General features: G+C 49.6%; 1 protein-coding gene across 2 annotated transcripts in view; it reads left to right on the top strand.

Moving 5' to 3' along the window:
- The window catches only part of SLC37A2 (solute carrier family 37 member 2), an 86,686-nt gene that overhangs the window by 48,903 nt on the left and 15,877 nt on the right, over positions 1 to 21,906 (top strand). For both annotated transcript variants that reach the window (XM_006257990.4, XM_006257989.4), the window contains exons 8-13: positions 390 to 427; positions 3,436 to 3,597; positions 6,063 to 6,153; positions 7,181 to 7,243; positions 8,258 to 8,343; positions 17,276 to 17,324. In XM_006257990.4, the coding sequence (XP_006258052.1) occupies positions 390 to 427; positions 3,436 to 3,597; positions 6,063 to 6,153; positions 7,181 to 7,243; positions 8,258 to 8,343; positions 17,276 to 17,324 (489 nt within the window). The remainder of the gene's footprint in view (positions 1 to 389; positions 428 to 3,435; positions 3,598 to 6,062; positions 6,154 to 7,180; positions 7,244 to 8,257; positions 8,344 to 17,275; positions 17,325 to 21,906) is intronic.

The raw sequence follows: 21,906 nt of genomic DNA, 5'->3' as shown, positions 1-21,906 counted from the left end.
TAAAAGATATTGGATTTAACCAAAGAACCTTGTCTGCTTATGTCATTGGACCAACACAGCTACAACCTATACCCCTAATCTTAGACTTGCTTTTCAAATTGCCAAAACTGAATGTTTTCATTTTGTAGCATGAAATGCTGGGGTAAAGTAAATGTAAAGGTTTGAACTGGCTTTTTCATAGCAGCAAGAAATGAGGTGGGTCTCTTGAGTTAATGCATAGAACCAGTTCAGCTGTAGCAAGCATACAGCATGCCCTGTAACCTGTTGACTTGTTTTCATTTGGTCTTCCAACCTATTGTTGCTCATACACCAATGTGACCAGCCTCAGTGATAACACTGCACTGACACTATTACATGGCTGTCCCATGGCATCTCCCTCTCTCCTTCAGATCCTGAAGATGTTGATTGCAGTCCTCCTCTTCACCATGTAAGTAACATCCTTCTAAGCCCTTAGGTCAGAGCAGAATTTCCTTAAACCTGTGTTGTTTATCATTAAAGAAAACAGAAAGTGTCTAGCTTGAATGCCCTTTTCAGTTCTTTTTCTAGTGTGATATCACAACATTTGTGTTTAACTTGTAATTTCAGTCTTGTCTTGCACAAGTCCTCTGCTACACAACATTTCAATAGCATTCTAGCATCTGAATCGAGTAAAATGGAACATAAATGAATCAAACTGGCTAATGAGAAGTCTCAAACGAACTAAATGGAGACTCTTCACTGAGGAGGAGTGCTCCTGGAGGGGTCTTGGGAGATCAGTTCTTGGCCCTAGGTTATCTAACTTCTTAATTAGTGATGGTGGGGTGGGGGTTGGGGTAAAATAGCTAAAAATTTATGATGAGCCCAGAGTGAAGGAGTGACAAATAATGTGCACAGCGGATGGCTGATATAAAGGGACTGGTCCCTGGGAGTGGGGACATTTCTAGTAAAATCTTCTCAGTTGCCATCATGATTCAAAATGCATTTTTTTAGGTCTGTCTTGTTTCTGTGACCCATTTTTTTTATAGCACAGTCTGTTTTCTCTTGCATGCTATTTGATCTCCCTGAGATTCACAGCCATGGCTGGAGCCAGATGTAACTTGCCTCGTAAAAGCTCATGGTTGATCATTCCCAGAGCTGTCTCTACGGTATGGTGAATCGGGGTGACCACCTTGGGCCCTGTGCTTTGGAAGGGCCCTCGCAGAGCAGGGCAGAGCACTGTGGCCCCTCCTGCAGGGCTCACCTAGAGCTGGCAGCTCAGCCCCGTATTGCGGAAGAAGCACAGAGACAGCCCTCCTCCCCCTTCTTTTGCAGGGGCACCATGGCCCCGCGCAGTATTAAGGTGGCCCCGCACAGGCTGATTTGCCTTGGGCCCTGCACCCTGCTAGGCTTGGGTCTGATCATACCCTCCTTTTCAGTACTGGACTCTGGTGTACCTTTTCATGTGCTTCATTTGAGACGTATCAGCAGCAGTATTTGGCCCAGTTTAGATGGAAACTTGCTGGCAGGACTGTAATGGCATAATTTTAGAACCATACTGTAATTCTGCTAGCAAATCTTTTTCATGTAGACAAACCTTAGTTCTATCCCTTTCTTGCACCCAGGTTAGGGTAATCTGGGATCCTTGGCATGGGCCTATTTGCCTTTTTCCTGTGTCTTTTCCCTCCTTGGGGCTATCTTAGTTCATCACCAGCTGGTTTCCCCATTCCAATGTGATTAGAATCTTCTATGAGCAGACGTAGATATCATCTATCCCTCTTCAAGTGGGCTGGGGTCTGTCTCCAAACTATGTGGACTTTGTAGAAGTGTGTCATGCTGAATTAATGGGGGTAAAGTTTGCTCCTCTTCCCCCACTCTACCCACCCCCAAACACACTCCTGCTTGTAGGTGGTGGCAGGGCTCCACCCCTCCCCCTCAATTCCTCTAGCACTTGCTTTGAGTTAAATGTGTTGAAATAAATGAAGTACCTCACTCTCAGCCTCTTGAAGGCTCAGATCAAGCGTAGTGGCTTCTTAACTTGGCAGGGGAAATATCACGTATCTGTGTCCAAGAAGGCAGTTTTCCTGAGCCACTTCACAGGAGAACTGCTCTTCTGGCATGGTTCAGCACCTGCCGAGGTGCAGTGGCTTTAAGCCCAGTTTATGGAAATGAGAGTCTCCTCCCTTGCTTGCTCTGAGGGCTTTATGGCTAAGGGCAAGCAAAGCTCAGGGGCATCCAAACCTCAAGTCTCTGGGCTTGGGCCTGCAAGTAGGATGCCCACCAAAGGTTTTGGAAACATCTGAAGCCCCAGGTGTGGGTGGAGGATGTTTGTCAGTAGTAGGGCCACTTCTGGTTCTGGACTCTTGGATCTGGAATTAGTTTTGGCTAATTTGGCCTCGGATACAAATTAAATAAATAAAAACAAAACAAAAACCTCCCTTGCATGGTGGTGCTTTCAAGCTCTCTGTAGGCTCCAGTGTCATAGCATCAATTAATCTTTGAAAAGAAAACCAAGCACTTAACCATGATGCCAGAAAGAGTTTGCGGGGGAGTGTCTCCCTGTTTACATTGAGTCTGACATAATGATGAGGCTGTAGGAATGAGGACCTTAAGAGCCTGTCTACCACATGGCAATAGTGTATCCCAGCTGGGTTTCCCCAAGCTCCCCATACCCATTCACTCTTGCCTACAAAACCCAAACCCAAAAGTATGCAAGTGGGCCCACTTTGGGGTGTCCCTCTATAGCTGCTTTCATGATTCCAGTCTCCACTGTAGTTGAGAGCTGCTGCTAGGAGCAGAACCCCCAAGCCAATCCCTTGTTTGTGCTAAATATGGAAGTACATCAGAGTGAGTGGATGGACAGGAACAGCCCAGCCAGGGCAGGTTGCTGTTGTGGTGAAGATGTACCCTGAGTGTGAGTCTCTTATGCCAGATCTTTTCACAGCAGGCTAGCCATACAGAACCAAATGGCTACTCAGGATTCTCCCATGTTATCTTGGATAGTAAGCTCAGACAGCACTGTGCTAACCACCTGGCAGCTAAAGCGGGGATTGGCAACCTACAGCCCAAGGGCTGGACTCAACTTGCAGAGCAGTTGGATCCAGTCTGGGAAGGTTCAGCCTGGCCCAGGGCAATGCAGGGGATAGAGTGGAATATATCTATGTTGAATCGCTTACCTGCCCCCTCCACAGCATCTTCCTCTGCAGTTCTTTTTGCTGCTCTCATGCATATACTTATCTGGCCCCTCTGTGGCAATGGTATCTTTAATGAAGGTAAGCAAAAGTGGCTTGAACTCTCCACGGGGCTCAAAGCTTGCACCCAACAGTAGCAGGCCAGGTCACATGCTCCAAACCATGGCAGCAAAAAGTTGCTGAACCCTGAGCTAAGGGATGAATGACTCTGTAGCCATGACTGGTCAGAGTGGGGTAGGTTTCAACTGTAGCTGTCTGAACCTAAACCTCTGTGTAAATACCATTTCAGGTGGAATCAGAGGAGAAAGACCCTGCAGGGATGTTCGCTGCTGATGGGAATCATGCTGCCTCCAGCCATACTCAAGAGAGCACAGTGGAGTCTGCGGAGAGTCCCAAAGAACGAGCTGAACATCCTGAAGCTATCAGCTTCCTTGGAGCCCTCAGGATCCCTGTGAGTAGCAGTGCCATGCTGCAGATGTGTTGTAGCTGTTCTAAGGGGCAGAGCTATGATGGTGTAATGCAGAGGGCAATTGTTCCACAGGATATTGGATGCCACTTGCTGTGAACTGGCATCACCTAAGTAATCTGGCACTGGTTAAACTGCAGTTGGAGTATGGCGTCCAATTTTGGGCGCCGCACTTGAAGAGAGATGCAGAGAATCTTAAAAGGGTTCAGAGGAGGGCCACACTTATGGTCAGAGGCCTGCAGGAGAGGCCATACAAGGAGAGACTGAGGGACCTAGATCTCTTAAGCCTTCACAAGAGAAGGCTGAGAGGTGATCTTGTGGCTGCCTATAAATTTATCAGGGGGGGGCAGCAGGGAATAAGAGATGCTCTGTTTACTAGGACACCCCCTGGAGTAACTAGGAACAATGGCCACAGATTTAGGTTGGACATTAGAAAAACCTTCTTCACAGTAAGGGTTCCCAGAATCTAGAATAGACTTCCAAGGGAGGTGGTGCTCTCCCCTACCCTGGGGGTATTCAAGAGGAGACTAGACAAGCACCTAGCTGGGGTCATCTGACCCCGGCACTCTTTCCTGCCCAGGGCAGGGGGTCAGAGTCTGACATACTGAGGTCCCTTCCAACCCTAACATCTATGAACCAAGAGAGGGGGTGTGACTCATGAGATGCGCATAGGCAATGTGTAGAGGGGACACTGTGCCCCCCTTGAGACTGGCCCTTGCTGGCCAGGGAGTAGAGAGTGCTGGCCAGTGCTTCCCTTGAGAAGTGCCGGCAGCACTTCCGGTTTTGCTGCTGGTGCTTCCAGGGTTGGCAATTGGCCACTGGGGGATGCCCCCTTCCCTTCAGTCAGCAGTTGTCAGGAGGCACCAGTCACCCATGGGGATGTGCACATGGAAAAGGTTAGCTTCATCTTTCGCCCAAGTCATCAATTAATGATGAAATACTGACCAGTAAAATCATTGGTGCCAGAAGGGGATGGACCTTTCTGCCTCCTACATGGATTAGATCAATTTAGCCCATGTAAGCTAGTCTAGCTGGATGGCAGCTCTGTATCACCCAGCCCAGGAGTGCCTTTACACCAGTCATAATACATACAGCTCCCTTTTTGTGCCTATGTGGCTGTTTTCTAGCCATGTGCCTGGGTATTTTTGGCACTTACCTTGAACTGTGAACTAAGCTGGGCAAGTAAGTGAACTTTTTTAAGTCTTGGAAGAAGGAAAAGGACCTACCCATATTGTAGCTCCAAGAGCTGAGTGGTTCAGATACTCTGGAAGCAGAGGATGTGAATTCTAGTCTTCCTCCCCCCATGCCTCCCTTGCCTACAAGGTATTCAAATTTATACTTGCATGACTTCCCAGCACAGTACTCTAACCATTATACCATAGGTAAGGCAGTACTTAAGCCTTTGTCTAGTGCTCTTGTTGAAGCTAAGTATTAAGCAACACATCTCTGAAGTCACAGCACTGGTTGTTTCTGTGCTGCTTATACTCTGACACTCTCCTCCTAGCTTCTATCCTCCTTTATGCATTTATAAAAGTTTCTTTTCTATTCCCACATTCAGCAGCTAGGACAGCTTCATGGCCTTTGTATGCTAAAAGGCCTTTCACCTCTCTTACTGTGTGTCCCATCTCTTGAAACCATTCTCTTCCTTGAGTACACATACATATGCATACATCTGAGTTGATCTCATGTTTTTCAAGTCCTTCATTCTTGCATGGCTCTTATCATCTTCTCTTTGTTCTGCACCAGTTCCTCTGTACTTGTCAGTATCAGATCCAGAGCATGATCCTTTATTTCTAAGTAGATCAGTGGTGAGATGTGTTCTTTAGCATGTCCAGGAATGGTTGGGACAGTAAAGGCTCTGTGATTCCTATGTCTTATGATCTAGTCTTGCTTTTGCTGGCTTTCACATATCCTGTAGGATGCACTGCCATCATCCAGTACTGCAGACATTGTAGACAAACATTCCACAGAGCCTGCATAATGTTGTGTATAAAGCTAAAACTAAGTCAGTGCCAAACCTACATGGTCAAGTACAGCTTATATGCTCTTGGTTGTTTGTTGTCTTGGGAATTCTCAGAATGCTGTGTTCATTAATGATGGGCAGTGAAGTGTGTGGGCATGGTACTTCAGACCAATACAACAATGGCTCCCTTAGGATCTTGCTCTCTATATAAAACTTAGTAATCCTTTTGGCAGGTACGGTCAATGGCATCCCTTCAGCATTTGTGGTGCTATATCTGCTCTGTTTCCCTTGTATCTAGAGCCCAGAAAATGCTGTGTCCTTTCAATCCAGCATGAGTTTTAATGAACATTGTGGCATCCCTAATGTGCCTGACAAATGACATTAGGGATAGAAGCAAATGAAAGGGAATACAATGAGGTCTGAGCAATGCTATCTGACTTGGGATTTCATGCTGGCTCATATTTTTGTTTCCCTTTTTCTTCCCCAGGGCGTGGTAGAGTTCTCACTCTGCCTGTTGTTTGCAAAGCTGGTCAGCTACACTTTCCTGTACTGGCTGCCTCTCTACATTGTGAATGTTGGTAAGTTTCAGGAAGCTTCAAATATCCTATCTAAATATTCTGTGTGTGTGCTCAAGTTGGAGACCTCTGTTACATGCAAGAATATGCAGTGCCTCCCCTAGAGGGACCTTGTTTGTAAAATCTAGGAAGTAGAAAGGATTGCATCCACTTAGATCTTCCTATTTTGTTTTGTTTTTTTGAGGAAACCCAACTCTGGTTCTGGAGTATCTTGGGATCACAATGAGGTGGGAAATAAGTGAGCTGTCATTATGACACATGCATGCTTCATATTCAGCCATGTTCATTAATGCCCTTTAATAGTGCTGGGCAAGTCCATTGGATTCACATGCAAATATAAGTTCAAACTGACCAAGAGTCTCCTGTTTCCCCATGAATGACTGGTGTCTCCCAAGACTGGGGGCGCACAATGTGTGGGAAGTGGCATTGGCAGTGGGGTGACGAGTGGTGGCCGCCCGCAGAAGCTGGCGGTGGCATTGGGGACGGGGAGGGCAGGGAGATTATGGGCAATGATTGGCGACTGCCCGCAGAAGTCGGCGGTGGTATTGGTGTCAGCAAACGACGATTGGCAACTGCCTACAGAAGCCAGTGGCAGTGTCATTGGCAGTAAGTGGCGTTCGGCAACCACCTTCAGAAACTGGTGGCAGTGTCGGCAGCAGCAGCGAGCGGTGTTCAGCATTTGGCGGCCATCCGCAGAAGCCGGCAGTGGGGTTTGATGACTGCAGAAGCCGGCGGTGGTGGGGATGATGACCAGCAACTGCCTGCAGAAGCCGGCGGTGGCAGCAGCCAATCTCGGGGGGGGGGGGAGCACATGTCCCCCCTACATGTTGCCTATGTGTGTCCCAGCAGTCAGGGTGCAGGTGCTTTCCAGTTAGGTTTTAGTGAATGAGGTGTTCTCATGGGTTCCCATGAGAAATCATTGGTTCCCAAAGGATTTGTGAAGAGCACCAATGAATTCCCTTCTGCCAGATGCCTTTTTAAATAAGCACTTGCTCTTAACTTTTTCTGAACCCTTGTCATTTTCTTGCAGCTCACTTTGGTGCCAAGGAGGCTGGGGACTTGTCGACACTCTTTGATGCTGGTGGCATTCTAGGTCTGGAACTCTTTGCATGTGCTTGTATTTCCCTGGTGGGGGCAAAATGTGGGTTGGGATGATGGATTGTGGCCAAAGCACAAAGCTGGGACTCAGAACTAGGGTCTGTCTCCTCTCCAACCCAAGTTCTTTAGGAAGAGGGGCCTTTTGACTTGCAAACATCTGCCACACCAGCATGTCTTTTTTTGGAGGGTCTGAGTAGCTTAGCTACAGTTGCAGTGACCAGTGCCTGCAACCCTCAGGCTCAGTTTCTCTGACTGGGCACCAAAATTAATGGGGATGTTTGCCTCAGTTTCACAATATGAAAAAAACTGGCTGGCACTGGGTTTCTCAGGTTTAATTGATGTCTGACATGCATGTGCTTGTGTGTGGACAGGGTGCTAATAGAAGGGCAGTATATCATGTTGTGTTGTGCTGATTGATTCACTATTTGTGGAACGCACACTCTATAGCGTTCTGCTGCTTACAATAGTTTTACCTAGTTCCAATGAACTTTTTTTAATAACCAATAGTAAATTTACCTAAAGCTTGAATTTGGGAGGAATAGAAAGTATATGCAAATTGGGACAGAGTTTGGAAGATCACTTTAGCTGAAAGAGAAAATTATAAGTTTCTTTTTGTTTTTTAAACAGCTCTTTTCATTCTAAATATTGACCCATATTTTAAGGCTTTACAAAGGGTTAAATAAGCTCAAAGCCAAAGAGCAGTTTTGTGTGTGTGTGTGTGCTGCCCCCCTGCCCTGGCCCCATGAAAAAGTTTGGGGAACAGAATTTCTGTTCAGTTCCTGAACAAAACCACAGAGAAGAAAAATCTGGTCTCTGCTCTGGTTTCTGGCCCAGTGAGCAAGCTGTCTATAACTCTTCCCAAGTCCCTGCTGGTTTAAGTCAAAATGCTAGACGGTAAATCCCTGTCTCCAGGGCCCTGAACCCCTTCCTGAAATGTTGCAGGATTGCAGCACTGGGACAAGCCCCTTTTCTGACTAGAGAATGTGAAGTATATGACTTTCTTATGCAGGGGGCATCCTGTCTGGTCTCATTTCTGACTACACTGGCGGCAGGGCCACCACGTGCTGTGTGATGCTGATACTAGCTGCTCCTATGGTATGTATTACGATGGGGGGGAAACATTTGCTGGCACCTCATTATGAAAGCTTGATATGGGTGACTCAAAGGGCAAGAGACATACACCTCCTGTTTCCAGCTTCCTGTGATGAATGGTTGGTTGTAGTTGAACTATGAGGAGAGCGAAGTACAGTTTGCACATCCAGCTGTTCATAAAGATCTCACCCTGCAGCAGTTCCTAGATTGGATGTAGCTCTAGACTCTAAGATAAATAAATGACCAGAAAAAGCCAGTGCACTCTGTTCTGCTGCTCATCCCTGCATCATTTTTTAACTTGGGCAGTGATGGTCCTCCACCAACTCTGGGAGTCTAGTCCACATCCTATTTCTTACAAACTCTTAAGCCTTGGTTTCTTTTTGACACAGGTCTTTCTGCTTCCTGGTTCTGCCCTGGACTTACTAATTTTTTGCTATGCCCATTAAGATAGTCACTGTGAACCTAACTTTTCCCTTTGTCTTTCTGCTCCAGTAGAACTTCTCCAAAGTTGCCTTTAAATGGATTGAAGGGTGAATGAGACGAGAACAAATTGACCTCCCTTCTCCTTTTAAAGAGCTGGAGTTCCCAGGAATACAGGGGAACCCTCTTGGCTCCATTGTCAGTGGATAATCACTGGGGATCCAGGTTTTCTGTTTGCCATTGAAAAACTTAGAAAAAAATTGGATTTTCCCCTTTAAAGAAGAAAAATGCAGGAAACCACGGGGTTCCTCTTGCTGGCTGGCAGAGCTCCAGTCTGCAAGAGGCTGCCTGGGACCGGGGGGAGTGGTAAGAGGGTGATCTGATCAGGGATCCTGGTTTTCTCTGTTTTAAAAATCACAAATTCTCTGAATAAAAAACCCCAAATCCACGTTTTTCTGCACTTAAAATAAAATGACTATATATCTATATCTAGATATATAGATATATATAGATATCAGTTGAACACAATGCTTTATTGATATATTTACCATTTTAAAGCAACTTGGAAGCTTACCAGTGCCCCAGTCATTACAGTAAAATAAATTCTAAATACCTATATATTTTGGTGTTTGATTTTGAATATTTTATCATGGAAAATCAGAGCTCCCCCTGCCCCCTTCACTCTCCAGAATGTAGGTCCAGCTATGGCTGCTCCCCCCCCGTCCCCAACTACTTTGAGGTGCTGAGCAGTAGGGGTGTGTGAAATAGGCCCTATGTGATTTGGATTTGGATTTGGATTCGGATTCGGCCCAAATCAAGGACAGCGATTCAATTAGTTGATTCGGATCACTATCCCTGATTCTATTCAGATTAATCCGAATCTGAAGATTCAACGAGAATCAGCGATTCGGACATAGACACAGCTTTAAATGTTTTTTCTACATGCCTCGAGGTACCAGTGCAGCTTGTGAATGCTCCAATACTGGGGCATCCCTCAAGAGCGAGGGAGGGGGGGCCCCCATGTGCTCAGTAGCAAACCCGGCAGTGGACCGGAAGTACCACGGCCATGGGGGGACCCCAGGTGACCCCCCAGATCGAGGAGGCACCAGTCTCCACTCTCTGGTGGACCCGAAAGTGGACCAGAAGTGCTTCTGGTTCACATCTGGGTCTGCTGCCGAGCATGCTGGGGAGCCCCTAGTACCCCTGTGGGACACTCCATCTGCCCCAGCATTGCAGCATTCATGAGCCACCTGGTACCTAGAGGTATGTAGCAAAAACAGTTAAAGTTGTGTCTATGTCCAAATCTCCAAATCTTTCCGAATTGATTTGGAGGGTTCCAATTCGATTTGGAAAGATTAAAGGGTCCTCTGATCCAGTTCAGATTCGGAGATTTGGCCACCAAATCCGGGTGTATCTTTGCTGAATCAAATCAGGGACTGAAGCTTTGCACAGCCCTACTGAGAAGCCCTGATATGCTGGTGCCCTACCCCTGTCCCTCACTGGCAAGCCACAGCCCCTCCCCCCAGCCCTGTGGGTGCTGCTCACTCACGACCCACAGCCCCCCGCCCTCCTTAGCCCTGCCAGACAGGGTCCGCAGCTGCCAGGGCTACAGGGTCAGGGACCTGGGCCTGCAGCCCCCTGCTTCCCCCCCAGCAGTGCTTGAGCCCTGGCTGCCACCCATCAGAGGCAGCAGCTGCTGTGACCCAAGCAGAGTGCAGAGCCTGGCTCCCCCTCCCCCATGGGCAGCACAGCCAGAGTGGAGCCTGTGGGGGCAGGGGGTGCAGATTTTCATAGATTTCATAGACATTAGAGCTGGAAGGGACCTCATGAGATTCATAGATTCATAGATGCTAGGGTCGGAAGGGACCTCAATAGATCATCGAGTCCGACCCCCTGCATAGGCAGGAAAGAGTGCTGGGTCTAGATGACCCCAGCTAGATGCTTATCTAACCTTCTCTTGAAGACCCCAGGGTAGGGGAGAGCACCACCTCCCTTGGGAGCCCGTTCCAGACCTTGGCTACTCGAACTGTGAAGAAGTTCTTCCTAATGTCCAATCTAAATCTGCTGTCTGCTAGCTTATGGCCATTATTTCTTGTAACCCCCGGGGGCGCCTTGGTGAATAAATACTCACCAATTCCCTTCTGTGCCCCCGTGATGAACTGGTCCAACCCCCTGCCCAAGGGGCAGGAAGTCAGCCGGGGTCAAATGACCCCAGCAAGATAGTCATCCAAACACATCTTGAACATGTCCAGAATAGGTGCTTGCACCACTTCTGGGGTGAGTCTATTCCAGACTCTGGAGTCTTGGATGGTAAAGAAGTTCTTCTTTATGTCCAGTCTAAAATGGTTTGCCAGCAATTTGTAACCGTTGGACCTTGTTTTCCCTAGGGGAGCCCTGGTGAATAGACATTCTCCTAAATCCTGGTGTACACCCCAATATACTTATAGGCTGCCACCAAGTACCCCCTGAGCCTATGCTCTTCCAAGCTGAAGAGTCCTGTGCCTCTCAGTCTCTCCACATAAGGCCTGCTCTCTTGACCTCTGATTATGTGCATGGCTCTCCTCTGGACTCTCTCAAGCTTCTCTACTTCCATTTTAAAGTGTGGAGCCCAGAATTGCATTCAGTACTCCAGCCTTACCAAGGCTGAATAAAGTGGGATAATGACAACTTGGGTCTTGTTTGAGATGCATCAGTAGATGGAAGCCAGGAATTTGTTTGCTTTGCCGGCTGTGGCATTGCATTGGTGGCTCATATTCATTTTGTGGTCAGTCGTGACCCCCCCAAGTCTCTTTTGGACCTAGCACTAGTGAGTGAAGCACTCCTGAGCCTATAGGTATGATGTGGGGTTTTTTTCTCCCCAGGTGGAGCACCTTGCATTTCTCCATGTTGAAGGTCGTTAGGTTTATATCTGCCCATCTTGCAAGACTATCCAGGTCAGCTTGAATCCTCAGCCTATTGTCTGATGTAACAGTGCTTCCCCGTAGTTTGGTGTCATCTGCAAAACTTATGCAGTCTGCTTCTGACACACCTGAATCCAGATTGTTAATGAGTATATCAAAGAATACAGGTCCAAGTACTGAACCCTGAGGGACACCACTGGTCACCATACGGAATGCTGACTCAGTTCCATCAACTACCACTTTCTGGGTCTGACCATGGAGCCAGTTCCTCAGCCATCGGACCACAAGGTTGTCGAGGTTGCAGTTCCCCAGTTTTGCCATGAGAACATCATGGGATCATCATGGGACATCATGGGAGATGCAAGCTGCCTGCTGTGGCCTCGGGGCTCTCTGCCCTGTTGCCCTCGCATCGAAGCATTCACGAGCAGTGCTGGTACCTCGAGGTATGCCTCTGTGGCCCAGGGGGTGGGGCCTGGTGCATCCTGGGCAGAGCACGGTTGGGAGGCTTGGTGCCACAGCCAGGAGCCCTGCTCTACCATGATGCAGTGCTGCCTGGCAGCAGTGGGGGGCACAATTCTGCGCTGCCACCAAGGTTCCCTCTAAGGTGCACATGTGCATGGTTGCTCACAACTAAAAGTGCAGCTGCACACAACCTTTTCAAGGCCGCGCACCAGGAGAGGCTGGAGCCGGAGCCTGGAGCATCAGGGCTGGGGAGTGGAGCACTACCCTGGAGCCGGCGGAGCCTGCGCCAGCCCCCCACCGCAGCCTCCATCCCTGCCTTGCCTCACCTTGAGGAGGAGCCGCTGCCTGCCCCAGTGAGGCTCCGCCAGCTCCGAGACACTGCGGGATATGCCCCTGGCCCTGATGCGGGGAAGCAGAGCACTTCCCCGTAGCCGGCGGAGCCCACACCAGGCTCCAGCCCCTGACCCCCAGCTCCAGCCCCTGGCCCCAGCCTCCAGCCCCCAGCTCCAACCCCTGGCCCCCCAGCTCCCAGTTCCAGCCCCTGGCCCCCAGCCTTCAGCCACCGGCCCCTGGCTCCAGACCCCCTGGCCCCCAGCCCCTTGCCCTCGGCTCCAGCCCCTGGCCCCCAGCCTCTAGCCCCTGGCCCCCGGCTTCAGCCCCTGGCCCCCAGCTCCAGCTTCCAACCCCCAGCATCCGGCCCCAGCCCCCATTTCCAGCCTCCAGCCTCCGGCCCTCAGCCCCCTTTCGGTAAGTGTCCCACGCTGGACCGAGGCGGTGTGCTCATGGGCCAGTGCTCCTTAGAGGGAGCATTGGCTGCCACCCCTGCTGCTGTTGGGTGGGCATGGGGCATCTCACCATGGTGGTGTGGGGTTCCTGGCGCGGGGTTCCTGGCAGTGGCATTGACCACTCCCCGCTCTGCCCTGAAGTGCCAGGTCCTGCCTGTTGGGTCGTGGAGGGCTCAGGGGGAGGGCAGCAGGGTGGGAAACCCTGAGCCTGCAGTGGGCAGCCCACATCTGCCCACACCTTTTGCATAAATCTGGGAGGCATACGCCCCCCATGCCTTCTCCCCTCACCCCCTGGGAGTGTGCGCAGTGATGGGGAGCCACTCTGCTCTGCCCCCCCGCTGTTCCCTGGATGAGCTGCCTGTGGCTCCATCTCACTCCCCACCCAGGCCCTGTGGCTGCAGACTCCCACCCCAGCTTGGGGTCCAGCCCCAAGCCCCACTCACAGCCCTGGCTAGGCAACGCCCCTAGCCTCATCCTTGCCCAACTACCTCCTTCCCTTCTTCACTATGGGCACCCCGCTTCCCCCACCACCACCCCAACATACCTGCAGGAAGCAGTGTTCCTTCTAAGCTGTGTGGCATGCATGGCTGCGCAGGCACACCTGGCAGTGCAGGATGAGTGCACCTGCGCAGCCGCACATGCCATGCAGCTTAGTGGGAACACTGGCAGGGAGCTGCAGGAGCTGCCTTCCATGCTGCCTGGCTGCCATGCATATATGTATGCACGTGGCACTCTCTACCTGATCGTCACCCTCCTCCCACTCCCCCCAGCCCCTTGCAAGCTAGAACTCTGCCAACCTGCAAGGGGAAACCTATTGTTTCCCTCATTTTTTCTCCTTTAAAGGAGAAAACCCTCATTTTTGTCACTTTTTTGGGGGTGAATGGAAAACACGATCCCTGGTGATCAGGCAGGGGGCACCATGTGCATGTGGCAGCCAGGCAGTGTGAAGAGCAGCTCCTGCAGCTCTCTCCAGTCTGTGGGTGGGGGGAAGGCAGATTGAGGCACCCACAGTGAGGGAGGGAAGGAAGAGGGCAGTGTTGGGGCTGAGCCTGAGGGCACTGCCCAGCTAGCATGGTGTGTGGTCCTGGAGCCCAGAGCCAGGGGAAGAACATGCAGCCAATACTGATAACTGCTTAATATAACCAAAACACAGCACTGCAACAGGATACCTCCAAGAAATCCAGAAGTACTCTAGTTCTGGAGGAGGAAACTTTCTAACTCGGGGGTCAGCAACCCCTGGCATACATGCCAGAGCATGGTACATGAGGCCATTTTGCTTGACATGCCACAGCCAGCCTGGGCTTTGGGCAGTTGCAGTCAGCCACAGAGCCTGGACTACTCACAGAAGGCAGCTGGGAGGCTGCAAGCCCTGCTGGAAGCCACCCAGGGTCTCTAGCAGGCAGCAGCTGCCTGGAACCTGGGTTGGTTGCGTCAGGCAGATACACCAGGTCTGAAGCCCCAGCACTGGTTCCGCAGCAGTAACAGCTGCACGCGCACCTTGGGTACCACAGCAGGGAAGGGGCCAGGGCACTGTAACCCTAGCCCCATCCCTGCTGTATGCCTCCAGGCACTCATGCACCCACTGCGAATGAGAATTGGGCCTCTCATGGCTCCCCAGTCTGCTCCTAGCATGCCAAGTGGAGGCATGGATGGAGGGTGGGGTGTTTTTGGCACTCTGGCCAAAAAAATTGCCGACCCCTGTTCTAACTCTATTTCTGTGCTAGATTTCCCCGAGGGGTAAATGTTCTGCCCACTTATGTGTACCAGAGTGGCCTCCAGTGTTCACATCTAAAACCAAGCTGAATGCATCATGTTTTGAGGAAAATGCTACCTGTCCCTTGGTTGTAATTCTGCCCTGTCCCCCAAGTGCCTCTGCCAGAGCTTATCACTAATCCAAAACACAGTGAGAAGACCAGAACACAGCATGGGATGTCCTGCTTTCCCAGCAGAAATGGGGCCTTTTGCCCTACTGTAGTAGTGAATAGCACCACAGAGCCAAATACATTTTTATTTCTTCACCTGAATCTGAATCTTGGCAATGGCTTTGCCTGACTGGTTATCCACTTACTAGCTGCTGGCATCTTTCATCTAGCAATCAGACCATAGGACTGAAAGGCAAATGAGAGACTATTGCTTGATTCCTGCCCTCCACCAACACTTCCCTATGCTTGACTTGCTAAATTCACACTCCTCATAGAAAGACTGTCTGCAAAAATAATTGCAAGTATAGGTGGCAAATATAACCGCGTGTTGGGGCCATTTTGCTGACAGTGATCAGCAAACCTCTCCAGAGATGTCTCAAAGCCTGTAGTTCTAACTCTGCCCATTGTGATTGGGTAGGATGGGCACTGGTTGAACTGACAGACTGTCTTGCCTGTTAAGATGCTGCTACATGTCTATGGCGTTCTCCCCTCAGCAGGTTGGAATTTTTGGCACTGGATTTATGATCCAGATACCTTGTTCTGAGCAGACCCAAGCCCTCAGACCAACCACAACTTCTCCATTTGATAACAGGTGAATTTTATTGATACACAGTGATAACAGATAATAATGTAGGCAAGGGAAACAGATTCTATATCTACCAGTCCTAGGGCTGTCGCAAAGGGAAGGTATGTTTGGCCAGAACATGAGCTTCGTCCTGAGGTTCTCTCTTGAATGTCAGATGTCAGTAGCCTGGAAGTTGAGGGCTGAGGCCCACCCTCTCTTCCTCCCACCTACCACGCAGTGGGGTGGGGGAGATGGGCTGGTGGTGTGCCTTCTGTCCATGGTGGCCTTGGGTTTCCCCCTTCGGGACCCTTTGCTTCTCTGAAATCCCTCCTTTTGTATTCTTTCTCCCCTCTGATGACTCTTCATTCATGGGCGGTCTCCCTATGGTTGTCATACTGTCCACATTCTGTTTTGTCAGCATATACTTTTGCTTCCCAAACCCATCATATGCACACATTTAGTTTGGTTATTCATCAGTCTCCTAATCTGGTACGTCCACCAAAACCAGAAATCCCAAGGGCTCCGTAGCTGGGCACAGAGACCTAGTGCCAGTGCTGCAGAGTCCCTTATCTCTGGGTACGCTGCTTATGTTATGGAACAGTGTGGTATGTGTCTTCAGTTTCCTAGCCTGTGTGTCTGCTGGCTTCAGACACAGTGGGCCTTGAAGGCAATTTTGTCACGAACAGGCTTTTAGAAACCAATTACCCCTAGCCATTCCCCTGGACCATTGTTCTAATGCAATATCTACTTTACCTACAAGCCGATTCCCAAGAACAAACCTTTAAATACCATTTTTAAGCCATCAGGAATGAGAGTAGTTATGTCCTCAAAATGCTACAGTGAGCCTCTGCTTTGTCTGCAAGCTTGCACTCGTGCTGTCGGTTCTTGAAGGTTTCCTAAAACCCTCTCCACCGGTGCCTTATTAAATAATCCAGTGCTACTTGCAACTAAACTGTTGGAATTCTCCCTCAATGTGTGTGTGTGTGTTGTGTGTATGTGTGTGTCCCATGCCTGTTTCACTCTTTTGGAGGTGGGAACAGAAAACAGCACAGAACTGGTATTTCTGTCTCTGCCTCCAGGCAGAATGCACCCAGTTCTAGAGTGCATAGCATAGAGAGTATGAAATCTTATCTACTGCCATGTGGGTTACCCTCCTATAAAAGTCGTCTAAAAGAAAGGACAAACTTGGCGGGCATTTCCATTTGCAGTTGGAAGGAAACGTGTGTTCTGGCCCTAAAGAACTCTCAGACACAACTAGGACTAAACTGAGACCTTAAATGTGCATATGAGGGCAAGTAGTGGTATCAGAATGGCGTTGTAGGTATAATGGTCCAGGGAATTTGTGAGAAGCACAATTTTTTTGGTAATGTCATTTATTTGGGGGAGAAACTATGAAGGACAAAGTACCCTTCTTCAGGTTTGGGAAAGAAGCAAGTACAGCCTAACCAAATACTAGGTATATACTTTTATCTTAGACATGAGGAAAGGTATTGTATGCCTTCGTATTGGAGCAAACAAACTTTCTTCCTCCTACATGAGGACTGACACTCAGGTGTACTCTGCACCTACTCCTGGCCTCAGTGGGAATGGTTGCTATATACTTGGTACTTGCTGAAGATGGATTTAGTGCCAGACCTTGAAAAGTTGAAAATGTTGCGCTCCTTCTATCTAAAAGAATTTGAGTCAGAGCTCAAGAGCCTTGTATCACTGCAAACTAAAATGTTCTCGGTGAAGAAAGAGCATTTTTTGGAAGTGCCCTTATACCAATTACTCTGAGTACGTCATACCATTTACCATCTAAGGTTCATGGTGGAAAATGGGAGTTTGCTGAGGTAGATTGTAAATCCATCCAGCTGCTTTAATCAAAGTCTTGTCTTCCAGCTGTTCCTGTACAATCATGTTGGCCAGAATGGACTTGGCACTTCTGTAGGTAATACACATTTCAGATTCTTATGAACAAACTAATCATTAGGGATTTTGGTTTTCCCTGGCAAAATACTGCAAAATCTCTGATTTAAAACCCCCAAATCTGTGATTAAAATGAAAGGCCACTAATATATATATGTAAGGCCACACTGTAAATACATCAATAAAACATTGTGTTCAACTGATATATACACACATACACATGTATATCAGTTGAACACAATGTTTTATTAATGTATTTACAGTCTGTGTGTGTGTGTGTGTGTGTGTGTGTATGTATGTGTGTATATATATATATATATATATATATATATATATATATATATATGTATGTATGTATCAGTTGAACACAATGTTTTATCGATGTATTTACAGTTTTAAAGCAATTTGGAAGCCTATCAGTGCCTCAATTACTATAATAAAATTAATTCTAAATACCTATAAATTTTGGTATTTGATTTTGGGTTTTTAAAGAAACTAAATAAGAAAATAAGAGTTCTCCCTGTCCCCTTAGCTCACTGAATGCAGGTCCTGGCCCCTCACTCCTGAGCCACAGCCCCCCACATCTGCTGGTGCCCTTCACTCCCCAACCCTCTGGCCCTGCTCGTGCCCATTGCCCCCCACCCGCTGTCCCCTGACCCTGCCAGTTCTACCAGAGGGGGCCCTCAGCTACCAGGGCTACAGGACCAGGGACCCAGGTCTGCAGCCCCCTGCCCACCGCAGAAGCATCCAAGCCCTGGCTGCCACCCGTCAGAGGCGGTGGCTGCTGCAGTGTAGCAGAGCATGGAGCCTGGTTCCCCCTCCCCCATGGATGGCATGGCTAGAGCAGAGCCTGTGGGGGGCAGATGCGGGCGGGGGGGGTGGGGTGGATCCCCACCACTGTGTGCACTCCTGGGGTGTAGGGGGGACCCATGCCCCCCAGATCTGTGTGCAGGGCTAGGGCGGGCTGCCTGCTGTGGGCTCAGGCTCCCCACCCTGCTGCCCTCCGCTGGGGCCTCCAGTGGGGAGCACAACTCTGTGCTGCTGCCCCCCACTACTGTGGGGCAGTTAGGGGGCGCATCACCAGGGCAGTGTGGAGCTTGCAGTGGCAAGGAGCTTCCCCACCCGCCTCTGCTGTGCCCTGCTGTGTTGAGTCTCGCTCTAACGGGCCGCAGAGGCCCTGTGGAAGGGCAGCAGGACAGGGACCCTGAGCCTGAAGCAGGCAGCACACCCCTGTCCTCACACACATCTGGGGGGCATGGGTCCCCCTGTTCCCCCTACCCCCGAGGAGTGTGCACAGCAGCAGGGAACCAGCCCCACCCCCCAGCCACCTGGGTGAGCTGCTGGCCTGCTCCCTGCTGGGTCCCAGCAGCCGTGCATACCAGCCCTGGGCCCCAAGCCCTCCCAGGCCCAGCCCTGCTCAACTCGCTCCCCCTGTCCCTCTCTCAATCCCCCCTGCCCCCAGACTTACCTATGGGAGTCGCTCTCCAGGCTGAATGGTGGCCATGTGCACATGGCACCTTGTCTGACTGCCCTCCTGCTCCCCCCAGCCCCTTACAGGCTGGAAATCTGCCAGCCTGTAGAGAGCTCTTTGCAAAAGTGCAAAATCTGCATGTTTCTCCATTAAAATGAGAAATCCGTGTTTTCCTCTGGTAAAGGTGGAAATCCACATTTTTATCTGGTTTCCCACTGGAAATGGAAAACCCAGATCCCTGATCATCACTTGTCTAGGTTCCTAAATGAATCGTCTCCATCTCCTTGGAGACACATAAAGCCTATTGGATCTACCTGGAGAAATCTTGATAATTATATCAGGATGTATTATTACTTAGTTTGGGAGAAGACATTTGGAGAGGAGATTGGAAACACCCTAGGGGGTAGTTTTAAAGTTCAAAGGTGTCTCAATAATTGGAAATCAGGGGCTAGACAAAAAGATGAAATCAACAAAGATACATGCAAGTGCTACACAAAGAAAGGAGAAATGTCACTTGTTCTATTCCTGGATACATAGCCCTGCCCTTGTGGATTCACTCAGACTGGGCATAGGCACTGGCAACATAAAAAATGAGAGAGAGAAATTCCTCTCATCTGTTCCCACAAATAGCTGAATGACTAAGAGCACTCACCTGGGAACCCAGAGGGGATTTGAAACTGAGGCCGTCTGCCTTCTTTACATAAAATGTACCATCTGTGATGGGACTCTGAAGTCAGCCAAGGTCACAAAGGTACAGTTAAACTCCCTGTGAGGCGAGATACTCAATTACAGGACAGTTAGATATAGGGATATAAAAATCCAACTTTAATAATTAGGGGATACACTACAACAGAACTGGAAAAGACAGAAACAAAATAAATGTTTAAAAACACATTATCTTCTAACCTCTCCTTTCCCTCTTATACCTAGCCAGGACTTACTTCTTAGTCCCTGGCTGGGTTCAGTGGCAGGCAGGAATCATCACTGTCCCTGCAATGAACTTCTCCTTGTCCCTGGAGGTCTTGGCTTCTCTGCTTCCCTCAGAAGGTTTCCTCTGCCCCACTTCCCTGCCTTTTCAGCTACAGTCCCCATGTATAGGGTCACCATATTCCCAGGTCCAAAAAGGACACCTGGTGGGGGGGAGGGGAGAATATGATGTGGGGGGCAGTGACATGCTGGTGCCCTGCCTATTCTGCTGCCCCTCACTGACAAGCCACAGCACCCTCCAGCCCTGCTGGTGCCCCTCACTCCTGGCCTGCGGCCCCCTGGTGCTGCCTGTGCCCCGCACGCCCAACCCACAGTCACCTGCCCTCCCTCAGTGCCCCTCACAATACACAGCCCCCTGCCCCCCATAACCCTGTGGTGCCCCACACTCATGACCTGCAGCCACCTCTCCCCCCAGCCCTGCTGGTGCCCCTCACTCCTGACCTGCAGCCCCCAGACCACCAGCCCTGCTAGTACCTCTCACTCCCAACCTGCAGACCCCTGCCCCCCCACCCCTGCTGGCTCTGCCCTACCCCCTGCCCCTCACTCCCGACTCCCTGCTTCCTACAGCCCCTGCCCCCTCAGCCCTGCTGGTGCCCCTCACTCCCGACCCTCTGTGCTCCATCCCTGCTGCCTCTGCTTGCCTTCCCCCTGCTCCCACCAGCAGAGCAAAGCTAAATCGCAAACTTGGTTCCCAATCGCACAGGCGCCGCACTTGGTATTCTGGAAACTGTAGTTTTACATAGCAGTGGCTCTATTGAAAATGGATGGGGGGAGGAAATAATGGAATTTTTCCTTGCATTTAAAAAAACCCGCCCGGACTCAGCACAGGGGACCAGAAAAGAGGACATGTCTGTGAAAATCTGGATGTATAGTAAACCTAATGTAGCAGAGGCCTCTGTCTTCATTCTCTGGGGCTTCATAGCATCAGGCTTCCCTGCTTATATTTCTGTCCCTTACCAGCTTCTAGAAGGAGCCAGAGATCCCCAGGCAGGGGCCCTTCCAGCACCATCCAGAGGGTGGCCATTACGCCACACCCAGCACCCAACCCAAACAAAAAAACCCCAGCCATTAATCCTTTCCCTGCCAGAATAAGACCCATTCAAAGAAACACTTTTAACATATAACATCCAAACAAACAATAAAAACATACAATCACCACTGGCACCACCAGTCCCTTCTCTAGCACTTACTTTGAAGATGGCCCCCTGGGCAGTCATGAGAGGGCAGTAGGTTGGGGGTGTGGGTATGTGGGACCAGGAGGAAGGGAACAAGCCAGGGATGTGGGGCTCAGTGAGGTGGCTGCTGGCCTAGCAGGGAGAGTGGAGTCTTGCTTCCAGTGGAGCAGAAACTTCCTTTTCTGCAGTGCCCACCAATCTCTTTTTTCCCCATTATTATGGCTATTAAATGCAAGAGGCAGAGGTCTCAGTTTCAAAAGGAGTACCAGAGAGAACTCTTGAGTAAAGCATGACCTGTGGGTTGGTGATTAGCACGCTGTGTACAGGTTCAAACTACCCCGCACCTCCTGCCCTTCCAGGCAGCCCTAGAACTCGTGCTTCTCAGGTGCCTATCCTAGCCCCTCCACTATTAAGAGCAAAAGATGGGAATCTTCTCCTCGTTCTTGTCCTCCATTTTGTTGCGGGTGTTTACCTGTTTTCTGTGGCAAGGGAGAATAGTTGTTTTCCTTCTTTCTTATGGCATTCTTTCAAATATTTGAAAACTGCTATAATATCCTCCTAATTCCTTTTTTCCAAGCAAAACAGACTAGTACTCTCAGCATCTCCTATCTTTTGCCTTTCAACCCTGGTATCATTTTTGTCTTCTCCTTTCCAGACCCTCTACAGTTCCTCCATATCCTTCTTAAAATATAAAGCAGGGAACTGCAGAGTACTCTAAGTGAGGCCTAACCAGGGCAAGCAGAGTGGTACTATCACCTCCCATGTCTTATTTAATGCTCCCATTGGTGCAGTCCAAACAGCTCTTAAGTGGAGGAGCAGGAACCTTCATGGCTTTTTTTTTTTTTTTTTTGAGGGGGGGAGGGTTAAGTCTCAGCAGTAGCATTGGCACACCCTGGTCAAAATCCCCAACTTTGCCTGCAGCAACCCAGTGCTTCTCAGGAAATCTATAAAACTTATAGTAACGGGCAGGG

The sequence above is a fragment of the Alligator mississippiensis genome, chromosome 16 (genome assembly GCF_030867095.1).
Source record: "Alligator mississippiensis isolate rAllMis1 chromosome 16, rAllMis1, whole genome shotgun sequence".
Lineage (NCBI taxonomy): Eukaryota > Metazoa > Chordata > Crocodylia > Alligatoridae > Alligator > Alligator mississippiensis.
Note: the sequence above shows the minus strand (reverse complement) of the source record. Positions and strands in the feature narration are given on the sequence as shown.